Here is a 27,976-nt window from a genome sequence, read left to right as displayed (position 1 = left end):
AGAGACAGAAATACATTTAGAAAAGTAAATAAACAAGACAGGCAGAAATAAATAGCATTGGAGAAATGAAAAAGGTAAAAGAAAATACAAAGGGAGAATAAAGCAGAAAAAAATATTCAAACGTACACAAACAAAACTTAAAAAAAAAGTTATTGATAATAAAGCAATTACAAAGGTTAAAGAAGTTGATTAACAGAGATGTATACATTTACCTCTGGCTGTCTAATTTAATTACCACCAACATTTATTTACTGTATTTTTGTACATTTAATCACATCTTTGAGCATTTATTTGTTTCTGTATTTATTCTTCTGTGGCAGCATTGATCCCCTATAAGTGTCCGAATTACTGAGTTATTTAGAATACCGTGGGAGAGTTAAAAATAAATGTTTACCAATAAAAAGAGTAATTTTGGTTTCTAAACTTGACTCGTCTACTTTTACTTTGAAATAGAATCTTGATCCGGAAGTTACGTAACAATGAAAGCCATGGCTCTTCCCTGTAGTCCTGGTCTTCTGTTGTAGTCCCATCCCTGCGTCTTCTCGGACGGTTTGTGAGGTCGGCTTGGGTTCGTACGTTCGGTCCGGAGCTGCTCGGTTCGGTTCCGGTTCTGTTGGAGCCCCGGGATGTCGGTTCTAAGCAGCAAAGCGCTCCAGGAGCAGCTCTCCGTCGTCCTGGAAGCGCTGACCAAGGCGGCGCTGGTGGAGATCTGCGAGCTGGTGGAGGAGGGCTACGCGGTGCTGCAGCTGGAGATCAGCCGGAGCCGCAAGGAGAACCAGGACCTGCGGAAGAAGCTGCACCTCATCGAGTCCATCGTGGTCCCGGGCGGCGGCGGGGAGAGCCAGGCGCTGGCCCCGGAAGAGAAGACCGAGGCGACAGAAGCTGCTGTCCGACCGGAAACACCGCGTACACAGCGGGACAGGGAGCGGGAGGAGGCCGACGGAGGAGACGGAGGATCCGGCGGGGTGGAGCCGGAGGAGGTAACGGCTCTGACCGCAGACTCATTATTTACCTCCAGGGAAGCCTGAGAGGCGCTGATCGATAAATAACGATGGAGTTTTAGGGAAAGCATTTCTCCTACTTTCTGCTTTTTCTAGAATATGTGGAAATTCCCCACTTTACAATGTCGAAATTGTTCGACTTTTGGAAAATTTCTGAGTTTCAAAAGTGGAAAAAGAAAAAAGAAAAAATACTTGTGAAATTCCCAGGATTTTTCTAGAACATTTCTGAGATTAAAAGGTTTTTTTTCTAACTAATGGCCGATTTTTTAAATAAACAAAAATCCTTGGGTTTTTTCTAGAACATTTCTGACATTTTTGGAGGGAAATTTCTTCTTTTATTTTCTATCTACTATGACTTTAGTATGGCTTTATAAAACAACCCATTTATTAGACGTATAAATGAGGCTGAAAGCGTCAATAAGGGACATTTTCCGTATGGTTTTCTCAAGATAATGAATTAATTACCCATTTTGTAAAGAAAACCTGAAATTAACTCATTAACTTGACAAAACTATTGGGGGAAAGTAAATAGTTTTGTATCTTTTGATCTATTTTTACTTTTAGGCCTGGTATTTCCCCTCGTAAAACAGAAACAAACTTAACTTTGAGTCCTAAATGTCAACATTTAATTCAGGGACCACTGATTTGCATATATTTGCATAAAAAGCTTGGTTAGGCCCATGAATGCTGCTGTGTGGTTCGAGATGTTTCAGTGCTGTACTGAATAAAAGGAAATAAATAACTAATATTTGTTTTTATTTCAGCTCCAAATGGAAAATAAAAATAAAAAGTTGGGCCTCAAAATGTGGGAAATGTTAAGAAAATGTTTTTTTAAAGATGAAATGAAGGTGATGTGTGGCCAGCATTCGGTTTTAATGGATATTTCTCATAATGATGCGGCGTTTGGAAGCAGCTTTGAAGGCTGTTTGGGTTTCAACAACAAACCTCCGGACTGGAGGATAACTGTGCATACAGGAGTTTAACTGCCACAGCAAATACAGCAGCAGAATCTCGTTAAAACCAGAGACTATCTCGTTATAACGAGATTTATATCTCATTAAAACCCGAACATATTCTCGTTTAAATGAGAAAGGTCGTAACGTGAAACTGCAAAACCTCGCGGGGCGTTTGAGTGCCGTCTGGAAGAAAACGGAGAGTCAGAGGGAAGATGTAATCTGTCAGAGGAACTGCATTTTTCTAGTTAAAATGAGAAAGTTTTCTGCTTTAATGAGAAAACTTTCTCATTTTAACTACACCCTGCTCCTGAATTCATCCCCAGCTCTGGCGATTCGAGGCGTCCGTCCTGGCCGACATGCTGGTGAGATGAAGCTGCTGATTATTTCCTCTCTGGGTCGACGCTGCAGGCTGAAAGCGGCTTTGTGAAGTTAATTAGCTCCTAATCTGGGGGAACCGATCTTTAACGGATGAAGTGATTAAAAACAACTGCAGCTCTTGGAGTGTAAACGGAGAAATAAGCTGATATCCTGCATGGCTGCTTCTGCTCTTCTTCCTCCAGGTTCCGGATGTGGTTCTGATTAAAGACGAAGACTCGGACGGGTTCGACGGCATCGACGATGGTGAGCGGAGAATCTTTCTGCTGCTGCGCGACACCAACATTTCATATCAGCCCATATTGATAATTATTGATTAATATTTTGTTTTTCATTTCCAGATGATGCCAAACTAGTTCACTTCACCACTATCTGTTTTATTTTAACCAGTTATGAAGACAAAACCTGAAGCTGCTCCATCATACCCATTCTGCAGACTGTTGAGATTTCATAGTCAGGCGTACAGATTTGCCTACATTTCCCATAATTCTAGTGGATACTAGCAGGTTTTAAATCTCCACCAAGGCAGCCAAAGTACTGTGAGACAGTGGCAGTCACATCATACCTCCAGCAGCAGAAACGTTACAGAAACTGAAGGAAACCATCAGAAACTCCTCTGTAGTGAATGATTTCAAAAGCTGAACTAGAAAATAAGAAGTTGAGGGAATCATCCTGTGTTTCAGGGCTTAAGGAACATTATTATTATTTGGTTTTAGCCACTTAAGTCAGCTTCATTTCATATTATTAAAGGGTTAATAGAGGAGCCATGTTGTGATGATTTCCTGAAAGGAATTTCAGAAAGAGGAAGAACTTTTAAAGAGACAGAGGCCCAAATTCAAGGAGTTAAAATACAAAGTCAGATTTCTTACAGCTGAGTTACCTTCAGCTGTCATGAAGTTACCTTCCGTTCTATAATCAGCTATAAAATGACATAATCAGCCATTTTATAGCTGATTATGCAATAAAATGGCATTATTTGCGTTTAAAACACATTGTACTGGCCCTTTAAATCTCTGGATGATCCGTAACGCTGCAGTTTTTCCTCTCTGTCCAGGAGAACGGCGGCGCCATGATGCCGGAGCGGCAGCCGCCAGCGAAGCCGCCCCCTCGGCTCGGTCCATCCGCAGGCGGCGCCGCCGCAGGCAGCCGTACGAAGATGGCGACCTGTCGGCGCTGAAGTCGTCCAAACTGTCGGGCGGGTCGCAGCAGAACGTCCCGGTCTACAGCCTGGACTCGCCCTGCAGCGAGCCGGGCGGCTCGGCGCTGGAGGACGTCCAGGTGAAGGCGGACGCCTCGTCCTGCTCCTACCCAGACGTCCAGCTGGTCCAGGACTGCTCCCTGGCGCCGCCGGGCCCCAGCAGGCAGCTGTTCTTCAGCAGCGGCGCCCTGATGGAGGCCCAGTCCCCGTCCAACCGGGCCGACCTGGACCTGAACTTGGACCCGTCCTGGTCCAAACAGCCCAAAGGCTCCATGGCGTTCGCCCAGTTCTGCCCCAGTGAGAACCTGGAGGGCGACATGTTCAGCCTGAAGCTGGTCGGCATCGCCGGCTCCGCCGACGACCACAGCGCCGCAGCCTTCGAGTTTGAAAACAGCGGCGGTGGCGGCATGCTGAACTTCGGGCTGTACGAATCCTCGCCGGGCCAGCAGCTCTCCGCCGCGGATCCGGACGAAGACGCCCACAGGAAGCGCTTCGTCTGCTCCATCTGCAACAAGACCTACGCCACGGCGCAGAACCTGGAGGTCCACACCCGCATCCACACGGGCGAGCGGCCGTTCGCCTGCGACCAGTGCGGCAAGAAGTTCACGCAGTCGGCCCACCTGAGGTCGCACCTGAACGTTCACACGGGGGAGAGACCGTACGGCTGCTCGCTCTGCTCCCGCAGCTTCATCGTCAAGTACAGCCTCAAGCTGCACATGAAGAAGTGCCACCCCAACAACTGGGTCCAAACGACTGGGCCCAAGCGGCCTGAACCGGGTCCCAACTGGGCCCAACAACTGAGCCCAACTGGGCCCAACAACTGAGCCTAAGCAGGCTGAACTGGGCCCAGACGGGTCGCTCCAGAACTTTGTTCCACTCTTAAATCTTTTCCTTTCTAGCGAAGCGTTAAACGGCCAGAGATTGTAAGTTAATTCAGGGGTAGGCCTGTCACGATAACAAAGTTTGCTGGACGATTAATTGTCTAAATAAATTATTGCGATAAACGATAATATTGTTTCATGACCTTTTGACACCAATTTAATGGGAATGATGTAATAATGCATGTGATTTCCTGCCATAGATAAACTTTATTTTCAAAATAACACATAACGCTGGAACTGATAAACTAAACAAACAAAAATAAAATGGATTCTCAGTCTCCATTAACAAAAAACGTACTTGAATAAAAACTAAGCAACATAAAGTGAAAGTGGAAATAAATACTGCATTCAACCAAAAGAGTGCAGATTATAAACTCTGTATACTGTATTGCCCTTCAGTAATCACTAGATTTAAATAGAGAAAACCGGCACATCCTTCTACCTAATGCAATAGTTCATCACTCTACACCATTTTTTGTCCCTATTTTCCCCTTATGACAATCTTAGATCGTTGGCCGATCTACCCGATCATCCTGCGGTATTGGTGTGTTACGGTAGACCGTCATGGCCGCTCCGATCTAAATCAGGGGTTTTCCCCGACTGGGAGCTTAAAGCTGAATGTGACAGGTAGCCAATCAGAAAGCGGGGATTCTCCTCCTGCTTTCCGGGGGGAAATTACGGAGGGGAATCCCAAACAGCTGAGGAGATGATATGTGGAAACAACATTAATGTTTATTCAACGTTTCGTGCAAATAATATAGAAATGACCAGGGGAGGAGTTGGAGCCAAATTGCTACCGCAGTTGATGAACCCGGTAAGTTTTCAGCTGTTCTTCGTTAACGTGACATAAATAGGTTATAATGATTTTCATTCAGTCAGGACTTTACGCTGAGCCACATGAATCACAGGTAGATTCTAGTAAAGCATTGATTAATGCCTGATTTTAAAATGAGTTAACTGGACTTGTAGCCATTATTTTGTGCCCATGTGGCTGGACACCACACGGCACGACGAACCCGATCGAACCTGATCGAACCGTTATACCTGGGATTTCTGTCGGCTAATGTGTCTCTCAGGGTTTGAAAATGGGCGACAACTCGTGTAATGTGCGCTGGACATTAGACTAAGGAAATGAAGAAGGGAGGATCAGTGGAGAGACCGGAGCTGAGCCTTTTCCATTCAGCATCATCAAAAGTAAGAAAAAAAGACATGAAGAGACGATAAAGCCGATAATTAAAATAATCGATAGGTTTAATTTATCGTGCGATTAATTGATTTATCGTTTATCGCGACAGGCCTGTCAGGAGCAGTTTCTCTTTAAGGTTTAAAACAACTTATAATCAGATTTATATTTCTTTAAAGCCAAAATAAAAGGTTGTAATTTTAAACCATCAACACGACTTTTAATTTTTGCAGTGAAAGAAAAAGAGGGAGAGAGAAAATGTAGTTAATTTGTCACATGTATTCGAATGTCTGTCAAACTTAATTTATTAGCATTAGGTATATTTACATTTGATTAACATGACTACTTAATAAACTTAATGATTACTTGTAACTGGAGATGCTCCGTTCTGGTTTTTCTGTTCTGATCACCGATCATCTGGATTGGCTGTTCATTTCTTGCTTTAGGTATAAATGATCCTAATAGATCCTAATAGATCTGGCAACATGGAAAAAAATGATCTGGCAATAAATTCACCTAATATAGACATAAAACATGCAACATGCAGCAGCTGTCAGGCAAAAGGACAACTGAAAACCTGATCAGTAAAATAATATTTAACAGTAAGGCTCTCAGTGCCATGAATTATACATGAGTCAAATAAATATGGCTTTCAAATGTCAAGTAATAAAGGAAACATTCAAAGTCAAATGCAGGTTGCATCAAAATAAACAATCCTGTTACGAAATCCAAACTTCCTGAACATGGCTGGCTGAGTAATGCTGGTTCTGATTGGCTGGCTGAGTAATGCTGGTTCTGATTGGCTGGCTGAGTAATGCTGGTTCTGATTGGCTGGCTGAGTAATGCTGGTTCTGATTGGCTGGCTGAGTAATGCTGGTTCTGATTGGCTGGCTGAGTAATGGTGGCTCTGATTGGCTGGCTGACTAATGCTGGTTCTGATTGGCTGGCTGAGTAATGCTGATGCATTTGACTGCTTCACCCTGGAGGTATTTCTCTGTCTCAACACGCAAACTTCCTCCATTCGCTCTGAGCTTTGTAGTTCTTCACCATTTGGTTTGTTGCTGCGCTTTGCAGGGTGAAGGACAGAGGAGACCAGCTGCACTGGCTGCCATGTGAGATACAGCTGATCGGTTTGTGATCGGTGACGAGAGACCGTGATCGGTTTGTGATCGGTGACGAGAGACCGTGATCGGTTTGTGATCGGTGACGAGAGACCGTGATCGGTTTGTGATCGGTGACGAGAGACCGTGATCGGTTTGTGATCGGTGACGAGAGACCGTGATCGGTTTGTGATCGGTGACGAGAGACCGTGATCGGTTTGTGATCGGTGACGAGAGACCGTGATCGGTTTGTGATCGGTGACGAGAGACCGTGATCGGTTTGTGATCGGTGACGAGAGACCGTGATCGGTTTGTGATCGGTGACGAGAGACCGTGATCGGTTTGTGATCGGTGACGAGAGACCGTGATCGGTGACAAGAGACCGTGATCGGTTTGTGATCGGTGACGAGAGACCGTGATCGGTTTGTGATCGGTGACAAGAGACCGTGATCGGTTTGTGATCGGTGACGAGAGACCGTGATCGGTTTGTGATCGGTGACGAGAGACCGTGATCGGTTTGTGATCGGTGACGAGAGACCGTGATCGGTGACAAGAGACCGTGATCGGTTTGTGATCGGTGACAAGAGACCGTGATTGGTTTGTGATCGGTGACGAGAGACCGTGATCGGTGACAAGAGACCGTGATCGGTTTGTGATCGGTGACAAGAGACCGTGATCGGTTTGTGATCGGTGACAAGAGACCGTGATCGGTTTGTGATCGGTGACGAGAGACCGTGATCGGTTTGTGATCGGTGACGAGAGACCGTGATCGGTTTGTGATCGGTGACGAGAGACCGTGATCGGTTTGTGATCGGTGACGAGAGACCGTGATCGGTTTGTGATCGGTGACGAGAGACCGTGATCGGTTTGTGATCGGTGACGAGAGACCGTGATCGGTTTGTGATCGGTGACGAGAGACCGTGATCGGTGACGAGAGACCGTGATCGGTTTGTGATCGGTGACAAGAGACCGTGATTGGTTTGTGATCGGTGACGAGAGACCGTGATCGGTGACAAGAGACCGTGATCGGTTTGTGATCGGTGACAAGAGACCGTGATCGGTTTGTGATCTGTGACAAGAGACCGTGATCGGTTTGTGATCGGTGACAAGAGACCGTGATCGGTTTGTGATCGGTGACGAGAGACCGTGATCGGTTTGTGATCGGTGACGAGAGACCGTGATCGGTGACAAGAGACCGTGATCGGTTTGTGATCGGTGACAAGAGACCGTGATCGGTTTGTGATCGGTGACAAGAGACCGTGATCGGTTTGTGATCGGTGACAAGAGACCGTGATCGGTTTGTGATCGGTGACAAGAGACCGTGATCGGTTTGTGATCGGTGACAAGAGACCGTGATCGGTTTGTGATCGGTGACGAGAGACCGTGATCGGTGACAAGAGACCGTGATCGGTTTGTGATCGGTGACGAGAGACCGTGATCGGTTTGTGATCGGTGACAAGAGACCGTGATCGGTTTGTGATCGGTGACAAGAGACCGTGATCGGTTTGTGATCGGTGACAAGAGACCGTGATCGGTTTGTGATCGGTGACAAGAGACCGTGATCGGTTTGTGATCGGTGACAAGAGACCGTGATCGGTTTGTGATCGGTGACAAGAGACCGTGATCGGTTTGTGATCGGTGACGAGAGACCGTGATCGGTGACAAGAGACCGTGATCGGTTTGTGATCGGTGACAAGAGACCGTGATCGGTTTGTGATCGGTGACAAGAGACCGTGATCGGTGACGAGAGACCGTGATCGGTTTGTGATCGGTGACAAGAGACCGTGATCGGTTTGTGATCGGTGACGAGAGACCGTGATCGGTTTGTGATCGGTGACGAGAGACCGTGATCGGTTTGTGATCGGTGACAAGAGACCGTGATCGGTTTGTGATCGGTGACGAGAGACCGTGATTGGTTTGTGATCGGTGACGAGAGACCGTGATCGGTGACAAGAGACCGTGATCGGTGACAAGAGACCGTGATCGGTTTGTGATTGGTGACAAGAGACCGTGATCGGTTTGTGATCGGTGACAAGAGACCGTGATCGGTTTGTGATCGGTGACAAGAGACCGTGATCGGTGACAAGAGACCGTGATCGGTGACAAGAGACCGTGATCGGTTTGTGATTGGTGACAAGAGACCGTGATCGGTTTGTGATCGGTGACAAGAGACAGTGATCGGTTTGTGATTGGTGACAAGAGACCGTGATCGGTTTGTGATCGGTGACAAGAGACCGTGATCGGTTTGTGATCGGTGACGAGAGACCGTGATCGGTGACAAGAGACCGTGATCGGTTTGTGATCGGTGACAAGAGACCGTGATCGGTTTGTGATCGGTGACAAGAGACCGTGATCGGTGACGAGAGACCGTGATCGGTTTGTGATCGGTGACAAGAGACCGTGATCGGTTTGTGATCGGTGACGAGAGACCGTGATCGGTTTGTGATCGGTGACGAGAGACCGTGATCGGTTTGTGATCGGTGACAAGAGACCGTGATCGGTTTGTGATCGGTGACGAGAGACCGTGATTGGTTTGTGATCGGTGACGAGAGACCGTGATCGGTGACAAGAGACCGTGATCGGTGACAAGAGACCGTGATCGGTTTGTGATTGGTGACAAGAGACCGTGATCGGTTTGTGATCGGTGACAAGAGACCGTGATCGGTTTGTGATCGGTGACAAGAGACCGTGATCGGTGACAAGAGACCGTGATCGGTGACAAGAGACCGTGATCGGTTTGTGATCGGTGACAAGAGACCGTGATCAGTGACAAGAGACCGTGATCGGTTTGTGATCGGTGACAAGAGACCGTGATCGGTTTGTGATCGGTGACAAGAGACCGTGATCGGTTTGTGATCGGTGACAAGAGACCGTGATCGCCTATCATACACTTTTTCACAGAAATCGGCCGGTTATGATCAGTGGCCGATCAATCAGCACAGCTCTACTTGTAATGAATTACATTTGTTAAAAGTTGGATCACCTGTTGTTTTTTTCCAGTGTAGGAGAAACGTTGAAAAAAATCAGAGGAAACTCCTTTATGTTAAGAAGTCAGAGGAACAACATTTTATCTAAAACCCGTCTCGTTATGAGAAACTTGTTTTAACAATATAAAAAACAGATTAATGAGTTTGTCATGAAGAGATGAGTTTCATCAAACCCAAACTCAGTTTAAACCAGTTTCTTGTTAGAGATGGAAACAGATAAACAAAAGTGTCTCATAATGAAAAACTTCGTCTTAACGAGACGTTTTATGTCCTTATAGCGAGAAACTTCATCATTAAACGAGAAACTCATTAAGACGAGACTCTAGTCCCGAGTTCATTTCCGTAGATTTCCGCATGTTTGTGTAAAACCACTTCAGGTTTTAATGACGCTCTGCAGCATTTTTCTAAATAATGTAAAAATGATTAACTTTTTGAGATGGAGCAGATTAGAGCAGGAGGAAATGATAACGGATCCAGGAAGTTTAAGGATTTCAGACGTTCCAGGAATTTATGTTCTGAGGAAACAAAGATTAAACTTTATTTCCTCTTTTATTCTGGAGTTTTCATCCTTCTGGTGGGATTGACATGAATGGTGTCCCTTAATGTCCTAGTTAAAGATTATTAGGACCAGACCAGGAATTTTGTTTTTCTTAATTAGGAGAATGAAGCTGTAATTTTCTGAGAACTCCTAAACGGATTTTTTTCCCAAAAGTTCACAAAAAGTGGATTCTGCAGAAAATGTTCCCTTTAATAAGACGTCTGCATCAAATGATCAGCATCAGGACTGTGAAATAATTCTGAGTCTGTTTGGAATAAAGAAGCCGACTCATCAGATCTTATCAAAGCTTTTCTCCCATTAAAACGACTTTTCTGTTTTAAAGAGAAAAGTTGGTAAATGTTGTAATTTACCAGATAAATTTTACAACATTTATAATGTCCCCTTTATTCTTATATGATTGTTTGTTTAAAAAATCTTTTGGTCTGGTTCTAATACTTTGTTATAAAACTAATACTTTCCTACAGCTACCATCCTGCAGTACCACTCCTGACCACTAGAGGCTCCAATAAACGGTGTTTGTCTATTTTACTGCTGTTTGAATGTTTTGTTCCTGAAATACTAAAACAAAGACGTTCTATTCGCATCCTGTCTGCTGTGTTTTAATCAGTTTTTATTTCAGTTTAGATCCATTTGATTCTGACATCTTTACTGTTTTTCTTTGCTCTACTTGGAAATGTTTTTAAAATCCTTCAGTCTTTCAGGTTCTTGTCCAAAAACGTGTTCAGGTGAGTCCACAGATGTTCTGCTCCTGGATTTTGGAACCTTAATTTCAGACAAACTTATCTAGAAACATTTTGGTTCCCCATCCACTACAGAAAAAAAAGCAAACTATATTATAGGCAGTTTTATTAATGAATTGATGATTTATAGGCTACATACATCCTCTGAGCAGTACCTCCATTTTGTTTAAAAATAAATCTTAATTTTTGTATACTAGTGTATCGTTTATATTCATAAAAATGCCAAATTCTTTATTAAAAACAAATAAAAGTCTAGAACTGAAGCAGTCAGACTCCGAGGTGTTAAAATTCATTCTGAATACGAAATGATATTAACAGTAAATAAGCTATTTGGGGGGTTAAAATGTCTGTAAACATACTAGATTAGATTTATTGTCATTGTACAAAGACATTAATACTAAAACTGCTGAGGGATTTTATAAACAGACACATAAGAGTAATACTTGAAAAATAAAACTCCTGCATGTTTTTTCCTTAATTGTTCAACAAAACCTATTTTTTCATATAAAAGTTCCAAAATTATATTTCCTGAACTTCTAAATCCTGAATGTTTTACTCTGAGTGACGAAGTTTCAGATAAACACAGGCTTTTATTTTGGTGACTTCGGGTTTTCCATCCCTGGAATGTGTGAACACGTGACTTTGCGCATGCGTACTGAGTATTGCTTCCGTTCCTTTCGGTGTGGAGGCCCCAGGCAGGTAAACAGAGGTTCTCCTAAGGTTCTGTTGGTTCCAACTAGCTCTGAGCGGTTCCGGTCGGCCCAGAGGGAAAATGTCTCCATCCGCCACGTTTCACTCCCAGCTCGCCTCCATCATGGAGGTTCTGGCCAACACGGCGGTGGCGGAGATCTGCGAGCTGGTGGACAACGGCTACGCGGTGCTGCAGCTGGAGATCAGCCGGAGCCGCAAAGAGAACGAGGTTCTGCGGAGGAAACTGCGGCTCCTGGAGCTCCGGGCGGCGCGGTCCGCCGCGTTCAGAGCCGCCGCGAGCGGAAGCGGCGCCGCGCTGCTGTACGCCGCTAGCGGCCGCCCGCGCGCCAACCAGCGCGTCCACGAGCCGAGGAGGAGCGTGACTCTGACAGGTGACCTTTATGCATTAAACACCTTTAAAATTCAGATTTATTCATACCAACAGAAACTTTACAAGGTTTAAAATCCACATCTATTAAACGAGGCTGAAGTTGGCGTCTGATTTGGACTAAATGGATATTCCGCTAGCGGAGAGTTCATCATCTATGACGGCGCAAAAGGGCTATTGTTGTTTTCTTTAAGAAATCTTTAAGATATTTATTAATAATAATAATAATAATAAGTCGAAATCTGATCTCAAACATTCTAGAAAAAACCTGGATATTTGAGTTTTAAATGTAAAATTTGTTTCTCTTTCGAAACTCAACATTTCCAAAAGTCAAGAATTTTCCCATTTTTCAATTTAAAAACTAATCTGAACATGGTTTGTTCAAAATGCAAAGATTCTGTCACAGCAAGATCAATAATTCCCCCAATAATCAGTGGACCAGTTACCAAAGAGGAGATGATGGTGGTGTGTGTGTGTGTGTGTGTGTGTGTGTGTGTGTGTGTGTGTGTGTGTGTGTGTGTGTGTGTGTGTGTGTGTGTGTGTGTGCATCAGCCTCCTACCAGACCAGTTTGGCGGTTCTGCTGGTTCCAGTAACTCACCACCTGACCTGCATTAGAAAAACAGGACTAGTTAAATATCGTCACACTGCTAGTTAGCATCTTAACCATGGTTCTTTTGCACACAGAAAATCCAACACTTGACTTGCCATTATATCTATGAACACTCTAAACATTCACATGCAGTTTTTGTATTAATACACAACAAAACCCATAATTCAGAATCTGTCCAAAGACAAAATGGAGGCTTTTTCATTTGCTAAACTCAGGGTACGAGTTGTGAAGAAGCTGAGCTGCTAGCTGCTAATGGCAGGCTAGCCCAGTTAGCATTAGCTACAAACACTAGCAAGCTAAAATCAGTAAGCATTTCAGTTCATGACAGACTTCCTGTCTCCAGCTGGTGGGAAATAAATCATGTTTTTATAGTGAGCCTTAAAGCAGCAGAAACAGTGAAGAACCAACCTGGAGCAGCTGGATCTCCAGTCCTGCCAGTGGTTGGCTGAATGCGTCATGTGACCAGGATGATCACATGACCGGCATCTGAAACAAGCTGGTGATGTTAGAGGGAAAACTGTCGATTTTAACCTGGATCGAATCAGACACTCAACTTTAGTGAGAAAATCTTTGCGATGGTAAAATTTACTAAAAGTTCAACAGTTTTGTCAGAATTGTAACTAACGGCTCTGAATCATGAAGTTTTACTGGAAATATTCTGAAAACCGACAAACAGAAATTAAAATTTAATAAACATCTGCATTTGATATATAGTCAGAAATTCATATTTTCAAATTTAATAAAGAATAAATGGCAGAAATTCATATTTCATAAAGCCTATAATAATTTTTTAAAACTTTAATTTAAACCACTTCCAAGATGCACCAAGGAGGACTTGGAGAAAATGTGTTTTTCAGTGGCCTAGTCAAAGTCCAGACCGTCCAATCATTGTTTTTGCTTCTGCAGAAGTAGCAGCAGAGCTGTGCTTGCCGCCCAATCAGCAGACTTCTCAGTGCAGAGAGACCCGCCCACCACCAGAACCGGAACCAGAAGCTACAGGACAGACGGTGAGCCGCTGCAGCTTTATTTAACCGTTTAATTCAGTTTTAATTATTTAAACACTGTTTGGTTTTAGTTTAGTTTTTATTAGTTGTTCTAGTTTTTCCATACTTTGGTTAATTTGTAGGTGCAGAATTCAGAAAGGTCAAAGTATTGTGACTGTGTTTACATCGATGGGGCGACGAAAACTCAGCAGAAGAAACTAATTTACGAAATGGATTCAATTTCCAGGCGTCTGCAGTTGAGACCACAGTGGTGATCAAGGTGGAGGACGAGGAGGAAGAGTCCTGGTCCCAGTCCGACCCTCATGGTAAGCCTTCCTGTTGGCCTTCCTGTTGGCCGGTGCGTTGTTAACCTGCAGGCGGACTGAGTCTGGTTTCGCCTCCAGGTCGGTTCTGTGGCGGTTCTGAGGATCAGCCCGAAGCAGAAGCTTCGTCCTCGCTGGTCAAACAGGAAGAGAGCGGTGCAGGTGGGGGCGTCTCTTGGACCAGCGCGGAGGTGAGCTCCACCTCCACCCAGCAGACCAATCAGAGGCCAGAACCCAGTGGCTACGACTCCATGATGCTGCAGCAGGCCTCCCACGCTGCTGCAGCAGCAGAACCCGGCGGCTCCTCCGGGTTTGTTCCCGGCAGGAACGCTTCAGCCGATTCAGGAAGCGGCTTCAGCCACCGCGAGGCGAGTCTGTCTGCAGCGGGGCAGCAGCAGGGGGCGCCACAGAGAGCCGGCTGGCGGCAGCAGAGCCGCGCCGCCGCCGCCCCCGCGGGGAAGACGTTCGCCTGCAGCTTCTGCGGGAAAAGCCTGGCCTGCCTGAAGAACCTGAAGACCCACATGCGGGTCCACACGGGCGAGAAGCCGTACGTCTGCGCGCTCTGCGGGAAACGCTTCTCCGACTCCAGCAACCTGAAGCGCCACCAGAGCGTCCACACGGGGGAGAAACGCTACGGCTGCGTCCACTGCGGGAAGCGCTTCGCCCAGTCCGGCTCGCTGAAGGTCCACATGGCCGTCCACACGGACTGCGGCCAGTTCCGCTGCTCCGTCTGCGGCAAGGCCTTCACCTCCGCCGGCCACCTGAGGAGGCACGTCGCCATGCACACCGGGGACAAATGCTTCCCCGCTGCGTTACCGTGACAACCATCAGCGGCGCTGACGCTTCGTGCTGGACGGATCAGAGCGACAGGAAGTCCTGAAACTGTCCGGATCATCAAACTGCTCCTCTAGCGGCCATGTTTATGTTTCTGTGCAGATTGTGACATTTTTGTGTACATTTTTAAATTTCTGCTGTCTTTTTTGGCAGAAACGGTTTAAGAGAATAAAGCCACTGCTGTTGAGTTTTCCTTTTCGCCTGGTTAGCGCTGACATCACAGCCCTGTTCGGGTTTTACTGTCCCACTTAAAGAAGGAGGTCTGGCAGGTGTCACGCTTTACGAGATTTATTTGTGTTTGTGGTTTTGGGAACTGACGGTCTGACGGGACGAGGCCCCGTTTCCCCGCTGTGTCTGACTGTGATGTTTTTCATCGCTAAGGCTGGAGGGTTAAAACTCTCAGACACGCGCCCCCTGGTGGCGAGTGAGGAAGCAAATACTGTGATGTGATGGTAAAAAAACATGATGCGGAGCAGAGAAACGGATTGGATTGAAACGTCTGACCCAATATGAAGGTGTCTATGCAGCACCAGGAGGAACTAAGCTGAACTTTAAACTGCAGGGGTTTAAGGGCTGAAAGTGGATTCTGAACCATAAGTTCCTTTAACTGGTCCAAAGGAAACCTGAACGACTCCAGAGAACCTGGAGAACCGACGACTCGGCAGGTTACAGGAACGATTCTTTGAAATCTCACGTTTTGGACCGGATGAGTTTTAAATCCACTGTGATGCTCCAGACATGAAGAGCAGCAGCATCTTCCTCCTCAGAGCTGCTGCTCTTCATCCTCAGTTTGTCTCAAAGCGGCAGGTTCTCATCCGACCCGGTCCGGTTCGGTCCGGAGCTGCAGGTTCTGAGGAGAACCGACTGGTTAAACGTTTCTGGAAAACGCTGCACTGTTAAAAACTTCCTGTTTTATTGTGACTCTGATGATGAAATAAATAAATATTCTGTTTAGAAAGTCGAGTCAAAATTAAAGTTTTTACTTCACTTCTTAATAAAATGACTCGATTGTTTCTCTGGTTTCTTCGTTTTAGACCGTTGGTGGATCATCTCCGTCTTTGTGTTGCCTTCAGGGTCAAAGGTCACAGATTTAAAAGAAGCTGGACACAAAAACTGGACCTGTTTTTTAAAAACAAACACAGAACCACAGATCGTCTTTAACGTGGTTTAATAGCTTCATAACAAACAGTCACTTCAAATGAAACAGTCTGACAGCAGGCAGGAGACAGGAAGTTAAATGTAACGTCACAGCGCCACCAGGTGGTCAAATATCGAAGGACGCCTCTGAAATGTGCGAGTTTATTCCCTAAAAATCTCATTTTATGGGAAATATTTTCAGATTCAGACAAATTTAATTTAAACTCCACATTTTTTTCTTAATATTAATATTTAACTCCTGCTGAGCTGCCGGACTGGTTCTAAGCTCCGGCGCCGTCACGAGCACAGCGCCGCGTTTCCAACTGCGTCCAATCCAAACACAAACAGTAGCACACGAGGAGTGTGAGGCTAAGAGCTTCACACAGATCTAGAGCTAAGAAAGTCAAAAAAAAACTTCCACAAATTTCACTTAAACATGATTTTTTTAAAAAACCCACACAAGCTGCACTGGCTGGTTCCAACCAGCAGAGGGCAGCAGAGTTTTGGTCTCTAATAAAAACACAGCAGAAGGAGAACATGCGTATCAAGCAGAGCGCTGGCTGTCGTATCAAAAATATCACCGTTTTGATTCTGGATAAAAAATCTGGCACTTTGATAAAAACGGCTCTTCGGACCTCAGCGCGACCAGAGCGATTGCTGCGGGAAGAGTTTTCATTTTACGAGCCCTGAACGCATCACGACCTTCGGCTCTGATTTAGCCTGGAACCGAAGCTGAGCTCTGGATAAATGTCCAGAAAGTTTTACAGTGCAGTTTACATCACTTGGTCTCTGCGATTCCTCACATGGAGCCGCTGAAGTGCGACTGGATTACAAAATAAAAGCACTTCAAGGGCTCCATACAGAGGCAAGTCCCTTTCAAAATAAAAGATTGTGACAAAGTGAAAACTTTGACATGGGAATAAATATACATGAGAAGTAAATAACATTATTTTTTCTTGAATTTATCTTCTGAAATCCCTTTTCTCACTTTTTTACAGCTGAACTTTGCAGTTTAGTTTTGTGAAGGATAATAATAAGAATTAAACTTTTATTCAATTATTTTAATATCTAACATTTCATAAACATCAAGTTTTTATTCATATTAACCCGTCTGAACAGGATAAAATACATTAACGCAAAAATTAAAAGATGCTTTTCAAAATAAAAGTTTGTTCAAAAGGGGGAAATTTCACAAAAAAGAATTAAATATATCATAATTAGAATTGAATTTTGCACTAAATTATATCATATTTACAGCTGAATGTATGGACCAAATCTGTTAATTTATCAGATTTTAGGCTCATTTGCCTGTATTTTAATTGATTTTAATTAATTTAGTTGTAATATTTATTTTTAAAACGTCTTGTTTTCACTTATAGCTTATCATGTGGTCAATTTTATTTATTAATTTGTATCTTTTTTTTAAGCTCAGAGGTGATAAATTAAAAGCACTGCAGGGGCTCCATACAGAGATGAATCCTTTCAAAATAAAAGCCTCTCCAAGCAGTGAGGACCTGACCTCAGATTTAAACATAATTCAGATTCATCTGAAATTTAAGTTTTTTAAATATTTATACCTGGATAACAGAATATTTTAGTTTTGCTCTCATGCTTTGTGGTTTATTTATTTATCCGTTTGATAAATAAACGGTAATAAATCATCATCCTCGTCTGTGAATGAAATATTAGATCTAAATCATTTCTAAATGATTTCTGTGCATTTAGAAATAAACACCTGAACTTGATTTAAAACTTTTTTAGATTTTTTTCTGCATATTTTAAGCATAATGTGAAGTTTAGCAGCTCCATGCGATGCTAAGCTAACCGAACGGTTCTGAGCTCCTTCAGCCATTTTAAAACAGTTTTTATTCTTTATCTGCTGGTAAAAAATGATTGATTATTGATTGATTATTGATTCCTGAGGCGGATGACTCATCCATGATTTCTTCCCTTTCTGTGAACTCAAACCCGGTTTGCTTTAAAAGCCTCCAGAGCTCAGAACCAGCTTCACCTTTTCGAACACGGAGGGAAAAACTAGCAGGAAGGTTTCTACAGAATCCTGTCAGAAGTTCTGGTTCTGGTTCTGGTTCTGTTCCGGTTCTGGTTCTGGTTCTGGTCCGGTTCCGGTTCCGGTTCTGGTTCCGGTTCCTACTCGTTCCTGGATGTGATGTCCTGAGGGACAGAAACCGAATGTGAGTCGTTTTCCCTGCAGCTCATCGACGAGCCGCTCCGAAGGTTTCGGACTCACTCACCTCCGTCTTCGCTCTCCTCCACTCGCCCATCGGACCCGACTTCGTCACGACTGAAACATGGAAGCAAAACATTTAACAATAAGAGACATTAGAGCCATTTTACTGTAGATTCATTTGTTTATTCTTTATTCTGTATCCAAGAACATTTTAAAAATTAAGTTTTATTATCGTTTTGTTTTCCAAAAATTTTATTATCACTCAGAAAATCAAATAAACGCATCATTGAAAAAATCTAATTCTAAACAATAAACTCTAATTATTCTTAATGAGGGCTGCACGGTGGAGCAGTGGGTAGAGCTGTTGCCCTGCAGCAGGAAGGTTCTGGGTTCGATTCCCGGTCTTTCTGCATGGAGTCTCCATGTTCTCCCTGTGCATGATGGGTTTTCTCCAGGTACTCCGGTTTCCTCCCACAGTCCAGAAACATGACTGTCAGGTTAACTGGTCTCTACATTCGCCATAGGGGTGTGTGTGTGTGTGTGTGTGTGTGTGCGTGTCTGATTAGTTTTATTTTTTCTTATTACATTTATATAATATTTTAATTTTTATTTAATTTCATTTGACTTAATTCTTTCATGTTTGTATTTATTTACTATTAATTTGCATGTTTTATTTTGTTTACATTTTAATCCACATTATTTAAACTTTTAAAAAAAAATTTAAAATTTTTTGTATTCTACATTAAATTATATAATATTGTCAATTAATTTTTTTATTATTTTGTATATATTTATTTTTACTTGTTTTTAATGTTTATTGTTATTTTTACTTTAATTATAATATTAAATATTTAAATAATTTTCTCAAATGTAAAAATCTTATTTTATATGATATAATTTATTTTACGTTTCTGAATCTATTTTTAATGGAAGTTTGGAAAACGATGTAAAAACACTGGATCTGTTCTGTGAACTGGACCAGAACCAGAACCTGGACCTCAGAACCGCAGCAGCCCAGTCATACTCACACATCACGGCTGAGATCGTCGCCAACATGGCGGCCGTTACCATGGCGGCCGTTACCATGGCGCTCCACCAGCAGGAGCTGCAGGAAGGAGAAACAACGTCAGATCATCATGAATAATAAAACAAACTGGTTCAACCTCTTCAACTGGTTTGACTGGTTTAACTGGTTCAACCTGTTCAACTGGTTAAACTGGTTTAACTGGTTCAACCTGTTCAACTGGTTTTACTGGTTTAACTGGTTCAACCTGTTCAACTGGTTTGACTGGTCCAACCTGTTCAACTGGTTTTACTGGTTTAACTGGTTCAACCTGTTCAACTGGTTAAACTGGTTTAACTGGTTCAACCTGTTCAACTGGTTAAACTGGTTTAACTGGTTCAACCTGTTCAACTGGTTTAACTGGTTCAACCTGTTCAACTGGTTAAACTGGTTAAACTGGTTTAACTGGTTCAACCTGTTCAACTGGTTTAACTGGTTCAACTGGTTTAACTGGTTCAACTGGTTCAACTAGCTTAACTGGTTAAGTGGTTTAACTGGTTTAACTGGTTCAACTGGTTTTACTGGTTCAACTGGTCCAACCGGTTCAACTGGTTTAACTGGTTCAACTGGTTTAACTGGTTCAACTGGTTCAACTGGTTTTACTGGTTCAACTGGTTCCACTGGTTTAACTGGTTCAACTGGTTCAACTGGTTTAACTGGTTCAACTGATTTAACTGGTTCAACTGGTTTAACTGGTTCAACTGGTTTAACTGGTTCAACTGGTTTTACTGGTTCAACTGGTCCAACCGGTTTAACTGGTTTTACTGGTTCAACTGGTCCAACCGGTTTAACTGGTTTTACTGGTTCAACTGGTTCCACTGGTTTAACTGGTTCACAGTCTCACCCTGAGTAGAGAACACTGATAATGAAGATGCTGAAGATGAGGATGAGGAGAGCCTTCATCGTCAGCCCTGAAATAAGAGCAAAGTTTCAGGAACCTGAGCGTCTCAGAGAGTCGGAACCAGACGGTTTGGGTCACACGTGCGGCCCAGGTGTTCCCGGCTCACCTGGAGGTTCGGGTGGCGCCTGGCGGCAGCTGTAGAAGGCCGCAGGGGGCGGGACTTCAGAGAGGCCGCTCAGCGATTGGGCGAAGCGCTGCGTGGACTGACTGATCTCGGAGCAGATTTCCTCCTGGATCAGCAGCTTCCCAGGAGGCGGGGCTAATTCATCAGGAGGGGGCGGGGCTTCTTTGTCCGGAGGAGGCGGGGCTTCGGTGGGATCTGGACCAGGAAGTGGAGTCATGTGACCTCAGCGGCTCATGATGGCAGCGATGGACCGGGCCGTTCCGCAGACTCACCATAGGTGAAGCTACGTCCGTCGTCCGGATCGGCGTTTAGCTCCGCCCACAGAGACTCGTCCAATCGACACGGAGACGCCCCCTGCTGGCCGACCCGGGGCCAGTCCGGGTCCTGTCTGAGGCCGGTTCCCAGCATGCCTCTGAACAGCTTCTGGTCCAGCCATGACTGGCAGCTCTCTGAAACGCCGCTCAGCAGGGAAACCAGAGCGCTGCGCGGTTTCCGCCTGCGCCGGAAAACTCTGGGGACGCAAAGAGACGCCGAGGTCACCGCTCTGTCGCTAGGCAACGCCTGGAGGTCAACAGCTGCCAGGGAAATGAACCAACAGAGGAGTTTCTACACATCGGTAACCATCAGAGAGCAACAACTGATTGATGCCAACAGTTGTCCAGACCTGGAAAATTCCTAAATCCCAGAGTTTTCCAAAAAGCTGAGAGAGAGAGAAATCCTGCAAAAGGATGCAAAACAAAAAAACATTCAAAAAGGGAGAGGATGATAAAGTGGCCACAAGGTGGCGCCAAACACCCATGTTCAGATGAGATGAAAAACAGCAGACAGAGCAACCAAGAAGCAAATAAAAAGAAGGTTTTTACAGGAATCATCAACAAACAACTTATCTGGAACAACTTATCTGGAACAACTTATCTGGAACAACTTATCTAGAACAACTTATCTAGAACAACTTATCTAGAACAACTTATCTAGAACAACTTATCTAGAACAACTTATCTAGAACAACTTATCTAGAACAACTCATCTAGAACAACTCATCTAGAACAACTTATCTGGAACAACTCATCTAGAACAACTCATCTAGAACAACTTATCTAGAACAACTTTTCTAGAACAACTTTTCTGGAACAACTCATCTAGAACAACTTTTCTAGAACAACTTTTCTGGAACAACTCATCTAGAACAACTTTTCTAGAACAACTTTTCTAGAACAACTCATCTAGAACAACTTATCTGGAACAACTCATCTAGAACAACTTATCTGGAACAACTCATCTAGAACAACTTATCTAGAACAACTTATCTGGAACAACTCATCTAGAACAACTCATCTAGAACAACTTATCTAGAACAACTTATCTGGAACAACTTATCTGGAACAACTCATCTAGAACAACTCATCTAGAACAACTTATCTAGAACAACTTTTCTAGAACAACTTTTCTGGAACAACTCATCTAGAACAACTTTTCTGGAACAACTCATCTAGAACAACTTTTCTAGAACAACTTTTCTAGAACAACTTTTCTGGAACAACTCATCTAGAACAACTCATCTAGAACAACTCATCTAGAACAAATTTTCTGGAACAACTCATCTAGAACAACTTTTCTAGAACAACTTATCTAGAACAACTTTTCTAGAACAACTTTTCTGGAACAACTCATCTAGAACAACTCATCTAGAACAAATTTTCTGGAACAACTCATCTAGAACAACTCATCTAGAACAAATTTTCTAGAACAACTCATCTAGAGACCCCATAGAGGTTAAAATGACTGCTGGGCATCAAAACCACAGAACAAACAGGGAAAAAAATATTAAAAATGACGCAAAATGACTAAAAATCACCAAAAATAACTAAAGAGACTAAAAATGTGCCCAAGTTAGCAGCAAAAATCAAAGAGAAGCAGAAAAAGGTTCAAACAGGATGAGATGGGTAAAAAAAACACAAATCAACTTTAAATTTATGAGAAATTTACACAGATTAAAAACGAAATGGTTTCAGTTTAGCAGTTAGCAAGAATTTACTGAATAATGTTACAATGTTTATCTTCAATAAAAACCCAAATATGGCTCAGAGTGACACCAAATATCTTTAAAGTAACATAAAAAAGGATAAAAGTAACAAAACAAAAGGAACATTTGAAATGGTCTAAAATGAAAGAAACACGAAACCAACCGACTCAGCAGCAGACGTCTAAACCCGCCAGCAGGGGGCAGCACTCTGACGCAGAACCACAAACATCCCATAACACTGACGGTCTCCTAGCAACAGCCCTCGGTGACATCACCGCGGCGCCGCTGAAGTCACCGAGGAAGAATTTACAGCTGAGTGAAACCTGCCTGACGAGGCGGAGAGCCGCGCTCTGATTGGCTGCTGCAGGGCAGGAATCAGCCCGCCTGTTCTCACCTGTGTGATGATGTCACACCTCACCTGACCAGGTTCTCCTTGTAGGACACGCTGGTCCTGCAGTCGGTCAGAGACACGTTTCCGTCCTCGTCCAGGCAGAAGCTGTCCTCTGTGACGTCGTAGTAACCGTTGGTGAGGAGGCGCGGCGAGCGGCGGCAGCAGCAGGGGGCGCCGGCGTCCGCAGACGGGTAGCAGACGTAGGACGAGTCGGGGGACAGGAGGGACACGTCCGGGCTGCGGGGGGACGAAATGTTTATGCATTAAGTCAGATTTTCATTCCTTCATGTTTCAGTCTGATTAAACAAGTAGAAACATTTTGACGTCGTTTTCCTTCAGGCTCAGAAAGTCGTTTAAATATTCATAGGTCTGTCGCAATCAGCTCAGATTCATCGCTTCTCTCTTTCAAACAAACACTGGATGGTAAAAGTTTACAACTCACTTTGTTTACTTAGGATGTTTCCAGTTCCAGTACTGAATGTTTGTTAGAACTTGTGTCCTGACATTATATAACTAGAAAATGGACCCAAAACAACAACATGATCCTTAATCTCTGTGACTCATCCAGTTAAACTGGTCATGGAGTGTTTATGGGAAGCTGGTTCACCTGTGGCAGGAGTGATTCCCACGCAGCCGCCGTTTTATCGGGGAACCTGAGCAACAGAAGAGGTTGGGTTACGTTCAGGAACCGGCAGGTTTCTGAATACAGTCAGAGATGCAGAGTCCAGGTTTAACCGTCTGCTGTGGTTAAGCACCTGGTGACGGTGGGAAGAAACATTCCTACAGAAACCGGGTTAAGGAGCTTCATTCAGGCAGATTTACATCCATTTTCTCTCTTCAGAAGGATAATAACTCCATGTAGACGCAGCTGAGTGCAAATGTCAGCAGGCCTGTTAGTCTCTGTGATCAGTTTTCAGATGCCTCCATCTTTAATCAGCTACAAACGATCATTTTCTACCAATTTACCACAATGGAGGAAGAATTATGGGCTAATTCACAACAGATTTCACTCATTTTATTTTCTTCTGTCTGCCATAAATAACAGATTTTAGCAGAATTAAAATGTTAATTACAAATAAAACTCTAAGCACGGTGGTGGCAGCACCTCAGGTAATGGAGGCTGGGATTGAATTTAACCCACCAACACGCCTGAGCAGCCGCCTGTGTGTGTGTGTGTGTGTGTGTGTGTGTGTGTGTGTGTGTGTGTGTGTGTGTGTGAGACGTACTGGTGACGGCTCCAGAGAAGAACAGAGCCATGTTTGTCGGCTGCGTCTCGTCTGTTGATCTGTGAAGCAGCAGAAATCCGACGCCCAGCGGTGAGAGAGAGCAGAACCGATCAAACTCGGCCAGAAATCAGATTCAGTCTGAACAGGTGAACATTCAGGCTCAGATTACGGATTCTCTGCAGAAGTGAATAATCTTCAGTTTCCTCCCGTTTAGTTTCTCCCCTCTCAGACAGATGAGCTAATCTGTGCAGATCTGATCAGGGATTAACAGAATCTACTCCAATCCCGTCGTAGGAGCTTTTTAAACCGCTGCTTATTTTGATAAAGTTTATTTTTACCTTCAGGCTGAGGAGGAAGAAGTTTATCTGCTGCGGCTCTGTCACATCCTGCAGCGGCGAAGCTGCAGAAGAACAAGCAGAGACACAGAAGGAGGCCGAGAGTCTGAGGTCATGTTTCCTGTTAACCGTTTATCAGCCGAGCACAAAACTCAGGAACTGACTTCAGCAAAGTTAGAGACCGAAAATCTGCTGAGAGAGGTCGTCTGGACCGAACCTGAGGTCGTCTGGACCGAACCTGAGGTCGTCTGGACCGAACCTGAGGTCGTCTGGACCGAACCTGAGGTCGTTTGGACCGAACCTGAGGTCGTCTGGACCGAACCTGAGGTCGTCTGGACCGAACCTCCAGATGAGAGAGGTCGTCTGGACCGAACCTGAGGTCGTCCGGACCGAACCTGAGGTCGTCCGGACCGAACCTGAGGTCGTCTGGACGGAACCTGAGGTCGTCTGGACCGAACCTGAGGTCGTTTGGACCGAACCTGAGGTCGTCTGGACCGAACCTGAGGTCGTCTGGACCGAACCTCCAGATGAGAGAGGTCGTCTGGACCGAACCTGAGGTCGTCTGGACCGAACCTCCAGCTGGGAGGTCGTCTGGACCGAACCTGAGGTCGTCTGGACCGAACCTGAGGTCGTCTGGACCGAACCTCCGGCTGAGAGGTCGTCTGGACCGAACCTGAGGTCGTCTGGACGGAACCTGAGGTCGTCCGGACCGAACCTGAGGTCGTCCGGACCGAACCTGAGGTCGTCCGGACCGAACCTGAGGTCGTCTGGACCGAACCTCCGGCTGAGAGGTCGTCTGGACCGAACCTGAGGTCGTCTGGACCGAACCTGAGGTCGTCTGGACCGAACCTCCGGCTGAGAGGTCGTCTGGACCGAACCTGAGGTCGTCTGGACCGAACCTGAGGTCGTCTGGACGGAACCTGAGGTCGTCCGGACCGAACCTGAGGTCGTCTGGACCGAACCTGAGGTCGTCAGGTCGTCTGGACCGAACCTGAGGTCGTCAGGTCGTTTGGACCGAACCTGAGGTCGTCAGGTTGTCTGGACCGGGTGAAATAAATACAAACTTTCTGAAGTTTCTGAGTCTTGAAAGATGCAAACAGATCAGCTTCGTCAAATTAACCCTTGCATGGAAAAACAAGTTTTCTAAGATGTTTTTATTCTCATTCATACAGAAAAAGCTGATTAACATGGAAGTGAAAACTTTTATGTTGGCAAATGGTTTGATACCTTAAAGTAGAAATATATTTTGTATTAACTTATTAATTAAAATACATATTTATTTACCTTTGTATGGATATAATAGGTAAAGATCCACATTAATGAAGGAGTTGGACATTTTCATACAATCTCCTTCTTGGCAAAATGACATCAATAGACCATTTGTTGAACAAAAACAAGAGATTAAATAAATGTTGAACCTGAAAAAGATTCCTAAAACTCATATTTAATTTTTACAATCTTTCTTTTCTGTGGCTCTTTAGTTACATCCAGTAAAAATAACGAACACCTGGTTTCATTTTTAGAAAACTAAACATTACACAGCGTCTGCACCTTTTCTTCTTTATATCACACATTCATGTGATCATTTCAAAGCTCCTGCAGGGTGAAAAACTAAATATTACACAGCGTCTGCACCTTTTCTTCTTTATATCACACATTCATGTGATCATTTCAAAGCTCCTGCAGGGTGAAAAACTAAACATTACACAGCGTCTGCACCTTTTCTTCTTTATATCACACATTCATGTGATCATTTCAAAGCTCCTGCAGGGTGAAAAACTAAACATTACACAGCGTCTGCACCTTTTCTTCTTTATATCACACATTCATGTGATCATTTCAAAGCTCCTGCAGGGTGAAAAACTAAAAATGACACAGCGTCTGCACCTTTTCTTCTTTATATCACACATTCATGTGATCATTTAAAAGCTCCTGCAGGGTGAATAACGGCGTATCGGCCCTTTGTACACAGAAAAAACAAGGAGAACTAAATTCCTGGCAAAAAAATAAAATTTCAACACCTGATTTTTAATATATATAATTTTTAGCTTTTGAATCTAAGACATTTCTTGGATTTTTTCTAGAAAATATCTGAGATTGTTGTCAGATATTCAGATCGTTTTTTTCTGTCTCCCAGCTGATTATTAAAACCCTGAATGGTTATTTCTCATCTTCCTTGTGAAACGCTGAACTTCCTCACCAACTGAATCCCGCTTCCTGTTTTCAGAGCAGCTCTGCTGGGTTTGGACTGGACAAGCAAACAGAACCGAGTCAAAGCAAACAGAACCGAGTCAAAGCAAACAGAACCGAGTCAAAGCAAACAGAACCGAGTCAAAGCAAACAGAACCGAGTCAAAGCAAACAGAACCGAGTCAAAGCAAACAGAACCGAGTCAAGCCTGCATCAGGATTAAACTCTGGGTTCTGCATCACTCAGGAGTCAAACATTTGATCCAAATTCAGTCTGAACTCTGCAGATACTCTGATGTAGTTCCTAATGTTCAGCTCTCTTCCCCTCTGTGTGATTCTCATTGGTCTGCTCCCATCGCAGCTTCCCAGCATGCCTTGCAGCAGCATCAGGCTGGGAGCTGCTGATGCTGGAGAAAAACGCGTAGCTGGACCGAACCATTCCAGTTCCCACCAGAACCGGGGTCCATTTGAGCTCTGTTGGCTGACCATTTAATGCGTTTACTGGTACATTAACTAATCTTTAATCATTTATTTCCACTTTGTTGATTTTTAAAAACAATCTGATGAAATTAAGATGCTTTTTCTGCTTTCTACATCTGTCAGTATTTTTATTATAAAGTCTTTTTGGTATTTATTTTTGCAAATATAGTTTAAAAGAATGTTCCTTTCGGAAATACAATGAAAAATATATATTTTGGGTTTTTTTTGTAAATAAAGGTGAAGAACAGTCAGTTATTTAATAAATAATTGTAAAAATGTATAACTCTTTAAAGTAATTAAAGTTATTCAAGGCGGTTTCTGTTGAATAAAAATTAAAGAGTACTTATTTAAATGTGTTTTAATTGTTTTCATGATTTTTTTCAGTATTTTTGCTGAATTTGCTGCTCAGATCGAGACAAAAGAGAAAATAACGGGACTCTGCTGAACTCACCAGTTTGTTTTTCCTGTCGGTTCCTCACCGGAAGTTTAAATAAATCCACTTCCTGCCGTAAAAACTTCCTCCCTTCGTCTCCTCTGTCGTTTTCTTTGGTTTTTATGATGTTTAACCAGGTTTCGGTTTTATCAAACCGAGCAGAAGTCTGTCTGCCTGACTGTCGCTGCCTCGCCTCACCGGAAACAGCAGATGCTGTCCCGATTGAAAAACAAACCCAGCTTCCGGTCAGAACCTTCAGAGTAAAAGCACAGAGAATTTATTTATTTATTTTTTAATGAATCAGGCTTTTATGTCCTTAAAAAAGTTTGAATAAATTAATAATCTTATGTTGAACATTTGCTCCGGCCTCTTACTCTTATTTTCCTGTTTTTCTTACTGCAGATTGAGTCTGCATGGTTATGTTTATATTTAAATCAGGTTTCCCACCGAGACAAAAATATATATTTCTACTTCTCAAACTCTCATTACATACAAATGTTCAAATGTTTGGGCTTATTTAAAACATATTTTTTGTAGACTTTGTGTACATAAAAATGTTTATTTCTTCTTCAAAATCTCCCACTACGACTATATCAGGACGTCATCTTACTTTGGTGAAGCAGGTGTTTTATTTTGAAGGCGTCAGCATCCTCTTGTGGCCGTAACTGAGGGGTCTTA

The 27,976-nt window shown here is 43.8% G+C and overlaps 3 protein-coding genes and 1 long non-coding RNA gene across 7 annotated transcripts; 2 read left to right on the top strand and 2 right to left on the bottom strand.

Moving 5' to 3' along the window:
* Positions 1 to 486: 486 nt before the first annotated feature.
* LOC103480025 (uncharacterized) lies at positions 487 to 5,966 on the top strand. The gene is made up of 3 exons (XM_008434763.3): positions 487 to 980; positions 2,518 to 2,578; positions 3,387 to 5,966. Exons 1-3 carry the CDS (start codon positions 627 to 629, stop codon positions 4,352 to 4,354), a joined length of 1,383 nt encoding a protein of 460 aa, XP_008432985.2. The 5' UTR covers positions 487 to 626; the 3' UTR covers positions 4,355 to 5,966.
* On the bottom strand, positions 916 to 13,161 carry LOC145548154 (uncharacterized). The gene is made up of 3 exons (XR_014084446.1): positions 13,078 to 13,161; positions 12,619 to 12,665; positions 916 to 1,034 (listed from the first exon to the last, which is right to left on the bottom strand). It is a non-coding gene; the product is annotated as an uncharacterized LOC145548154 (long non-coding RNA).
* LOC103480024 (uncharacterized) lies at positions 9,546 to 16,389 on the top strand. The gene is made up of 4 exons (XM_008434761.3): positions 9,546 to 12,062; positions 13,576 to 13,676; positions 13,900 to 13,978; positions 14,057 to 16,389. Exons 1-4 carry the CDS (start codon positions 11,753 to 11,755, stop codon positions 14,794 to 14,796), a joined length of 1,230 nt encoding a protein of 409 aa, XP_008432983.1. The 5' UTR covers positions 9,546 to 11,752; the 3' UTR covers positions 14,797 to 16,389.
* On the bottom strand, positions 15,774 to 27,526 carry tmem71 (transmembrane protein 71). 4 transcript variants are annotated; one of them, XR_536026.2, is made up of 12 exons: positions 27,317 to 27,526; positions 24,201 to 24,262; positions 23,863 to 23,921; positions 23,244 to 23,289; positions 22,664 to 22,873; positions 20,495 to 20,733; positions 20,205 to 20,417; positions 20,042 to 20,108; positions 19,163 to 19,239; positions 18,199 to 18,248; positions 17,958 to 18,118; positions 15,774 to 15,928 (listed from the first exon to the last, which is right to left on the bottom strand). XR_536026.2 is itself a non-coding variant. In XM_081598848.1 (11 exons), exons 3-11 carry the CDS (start codon positions 23,891 to 23,893, stop codon positions 18,095 to 18,097), a joined length of 957 nt encoding a protein of 318 aa, XP_081454974.1. In that variant the 5' UTR covers positions 23,894 to 23,921; positions 24,201 to 24,262; positions 27,317 to 27,526; the 3' UTR covers positions 15,961 to 18,094. The 4 variants fall into 4 exon arrangements, 3 of the variants coding, with proteins under 3 accessions (XP_081454974.1, XP_081454975.1, XP_008432982.1); XM_081598848.1 differs by lacking the exon at positions 15,774 to 15,928 and having other exon boundaries at positions 15,961 to 18,118; XM_081598849.1 differs by lacking the exons at positions 15,774 to 15,928; positions 24,201 to 24,262 and having other exon boundaries at positions 15,961 to 18,118.
* Between the last annotated feature and the right edge of the window lie 450 nt (positions 27,527 to 27,976).

Source organism: Poecilia reticulata, chromosome 17 (genome assembly GCF_904066995.2).
Source record: "Poecilia reticulata chromosome 17, P_reticulata-male-v2, whole genome shotgun sequence".
In the NCBI taxonomy this organism is placed as follows: Eukaryota; Metazoa; Chordata; class Actinopteri; order Cyprinodontiformes; family Poeciliidae; genus Poecilia; species Poecilia reticulata.
The sequence above is the reverse complement of the archived record's forward strand: the minus strand, read 5'-3'. Positions and strand labels throughout refer to the sequence as shown.

Coding starts and splice junctions, on each gene's coding strand:
- LOC103480024 (XM_008434761.3), top strand. CDS start 11,753: ATGTCTCCATCCGCCACGTTTCACTCCCAGCTCGCCTCCATCATGGAG. Junction 12,063..13,575: donor GAGGAGCGTGACTCTGACAG/GTGACCTTTATG, acceptor TTGCTTCTGCAG/AAGTAGCAGCAGAGCTGTGC. Junction 13,677..13,899: donor CAGAAGCTACAGGACAGACG/GTGAGCCGCTGC, acceptor TTCAATTTCCAG/GCGTCTGCAGTTGAGACCAC.
- tmem71 (XM_081598848.1), bottom strand. CDS start 23,893: ATGGCTCTGTTCTTCTCTGGAGCCGTCACCA. Junction 18,249..19,162: donor GACGATCTCAGCCGTGATGT/GTGAGTATGACT, acceptor TCCATGTTTCAG/TCGTGACGAAGTCGGGTCCG. Junction 18,119..18,198: donor GGAGGAGAGCGAAGACGGAG/GTGAGTGAGTCC, acceptor TCTGTCCCTCAG/GACATCACATCCAGGAACGA.
- LOC103480025 (XM_008434763.3), top strand. CDS start 627: ATGTCGGTTCTAAGCAGCAAAGCGCTCCAGGAGCAGCTCTCCGTCGTC. Junction 981..2,517: donor GCGGGGTGGAGCCGGAGGAG/GTAACGGCTCTG, acceptor TTCTTCCTCCAG/GTTCCGGATGTGGTTCTGAT. Junction 2,579..3,386: donor GTTCGACGGCATCGACGATG/GTGAGCGGAGAA, acceptor CTCTCTGTCCAG/GAGAACGGCGGCGCCATGAT.